The following is a 2583-nucleotide window of genomic DNA, read 5'->3' on the forward strand; positions in this document are numbered from 1 at the left end:
CTAGTCGATCGGTTTCCCAGTTTCCTTGTCGATCAGATCCCACAACTCCTGGAGATAGATTTTCGCCCCAACGACGCAAGCTCCTATCAGGCCGAGTGGGTCGAAAAGTCGTGCGACAATTGACGTGACGATCCGTTTCGTCAAAGGTTGATTGGATTTGAGTTCAGGAATTTGAAAGTTGATTGCGGTGTCCAGATCAGCAGCTCCACAGATAACATCATCCATGTAAATGTCATCGTCGACAGATTCCGCCGCCAACGGGAACCGTTCCCGTTCGTCAGTCGCGAGCTGCTTGAGTGTGCGTGTTGCTAAGAACGGTGCAGGCTTGGTGCCGTAGGTCACCGTGGATAGCTCGTACGAGGCCACCTCCTCGTCCGGTCCAAACCTCCATTTGATGCTTTGAAGTGGTCGGTCCTCAGGGTCCTTGTCGATCTGGACATCGGCGACCAGCATCACCTGGCGAACGCGAGCTCGTAGCATGATCGTACGCAGGTCTTGTTGCACTATTGGCCCTACCAACAGTGTGTCGTTTAAGGAGACGCCCGTGGAAGTTTTGCATGATGCATCAAACACCACCCTACACTTTGTTTTAGTGCTTGACTCGCGTAGAACAGGGTGATGCTTGACGTTCGCCCGTAAATCGTCATCCACCTTCTCCATGTTCCCTAGAGTTATGTACTCCGTCATGAAGTCGTTGTACTGTTTACGCAATTCCAGGTCCCTTTCCAGTCTCCTTTCCAATCCGTACAGCCGTTTGGTTGCGATCTTCTCCGAGTCACCTAGCTGTTCCAAACCTCCTTCGTGTTTTGGTAGAGTGACCGTGTAGCGCCCATCCGGTGCCCGTTTCACCGTGTGCTGATACTGCTCCTCGCAGCGAGCTTCATCCACCGAGTAGTCACCTACTTCCTCGCAGGCCCAAAACCTCTCCAGCAATTCGTCCAACCGATCAGTGAGCGCCATGTTGCAGGTGATCGTGGTTGGCTGTGAAGTCTCTACCACCTCGCCGGAAATGATCCAACCGAAAACCGATTCAGTTAGAGTTGGCAATCCGTTGCCGAGCGACAGCTCTTTCCCAGTCTTGAAGAAGCTGAAGAATGCCTGAATGCCAATCACCAGATCGACACTCCCTGGTTTGAAGAATGACGGATCGGCCAGATCGATGCCGTCTGGAATTTCCCATTCCGTGATGTCCACTTGAGTCATTGGGAGATCAACTGTGACCTTTGGAAGCACGATAAAGTGAAGGTCCCGTGATAAGATCGAAAACCGTGACTTGATGGTGGCTTGAACCCTGTGTTTAGCCTTGGTGGTGGCATTTCCGATGCCAGTGATCGAAACGTCGACCTTTTCCCGTTGTATCCTCAGTTGTTGACAAAGTTTCTCCGATATGAAGTTGCATTCAGATCCGGAGTCGAGCAGCGCACGTGCCGGTACGCGAAGACCATGCTCGTTCTCGATCAGTACTACAGCGGTTGCCAATAGTATTTTCGACGTTCGACGATTAGCCACGTGGGAGGACACCTGCTCACCAGCGGCTGTGTTTTCGGTTTCACCTGGCCTAGATTGGCGTTGATTGTTGTTGCTCGTAGTCGGCACCATCTCGGTCGGGTTACTACGCGCATTCCCTCCTCCTTCCGGTTGGAAACATACACCCAGAACTGGGCATCGGCATACGAGAGGATAAAGAGCACGATTCGGTAGTAAAATGGCACTGTGCGTGGACGGAGAGGATAAATCCCGAAATTACCGAGAGTACTTTACTCATGGGATCATCTTCAAAAAAAGTTCATCTATCAGAAAAAAAAAGTCCCGGTACCGAGACTCGAACCCAAGACCTTCGGCATATTGAACCGTGCCTTTGCCGTATGGGCCACCATAGGGACGTGGCGTTACATCGTGCTGCCATCTGGTTTTTTTAAGCGCAAGAGTGTAAAAGTGCTGAGTCATCGTCTAAAAATAGACGGCGTCCTATCTCGCCCAGCAAAATTAGGTCGATAAAGTAGTCGGTTTCGATGAGCAAAAGTGGAAAACGTGGTCTAAAAATAGCGACGCCATCTCCCTATGGTTCGTTGACTAAGTGGCGGTCATTTTTCCATATAAGCCACTCAATGGGATGAACTGTTCCAATAGGGGGATGGCGTCGCTATTTTTAGACCACGTTTTCCACTTTTGCTCATCGAAACCGACTACTTTATCGACCTAATTTTGCTGGGCGAGATAGGACGCCGTCTATTTTTAGACGATGACTCAGCACTTTTACACTCTTGCGCTTAAAAAAACCAGGTGGCAGCACGATGTAACGCCACGTCCCTATGAACGAATGAACACGCGAGAGGACTATACTCTCGCAAAATAGCACTTTCCTCACGTTTCTTTTCGTGAGGACTATCCCCTCGTTTTTTAACTTTGGGTGTACCATCGTATGATGTCTGGCCTTGCAGTTCCTGCACGAGAAGCGAGATGTGCACTTCTTGGCTTGATGACCTGACCTTAAACAGTTGCGACAGAGGTTGTTGTTGCGGATGAAAGATTCCCTACTCGCGACCGACATTTTTTGGAAAGTCGGACAGATGTAGAGTCCGT

General features: G+C 50.2%; 1 protein-coding gene across 1 annotated transcript; it reads right to left on the reverse strand.

Moving 5' to 3' along the window:
- Positions 1-1599, reverse strand: LOC120422127 (uncharacterized). Its single transcript, XM_039585501.1, has one exon. The coding sequence runs from the start codon at positions 1597-1599 to the stop codon at positions 1-3; it is 1599 nt and encodes a 532-aa protein (XP_039441435.1).
- Between the last annotated feature and the right edge of the window lie 984 nt (positions 1600-2583).

Source organism: Culex pipiens, chromosome 1 (assembly GCF_016801865.2).
Source record: "Culex pipiens pallens isolate TS chromosome 1, TS_CPP_V2, whole genome shotgun sequence".
Classification (NCBI taxonomy): Eukaryota; Metazoa; Arthropoda; class Insecta; order Diptera; family Culicidae; genus Culex; species Culex pipiens.

Bases quoted from the DNA above. Each gene is read 5' to 3' on its own strand.
- LOC120422127 (XM_039585501.1), bottom strand. From the start codon at position 1,599: ATGGTGCCGACTACGAGCAACAACAATCAACGCCAATCTAGGCCAGGT.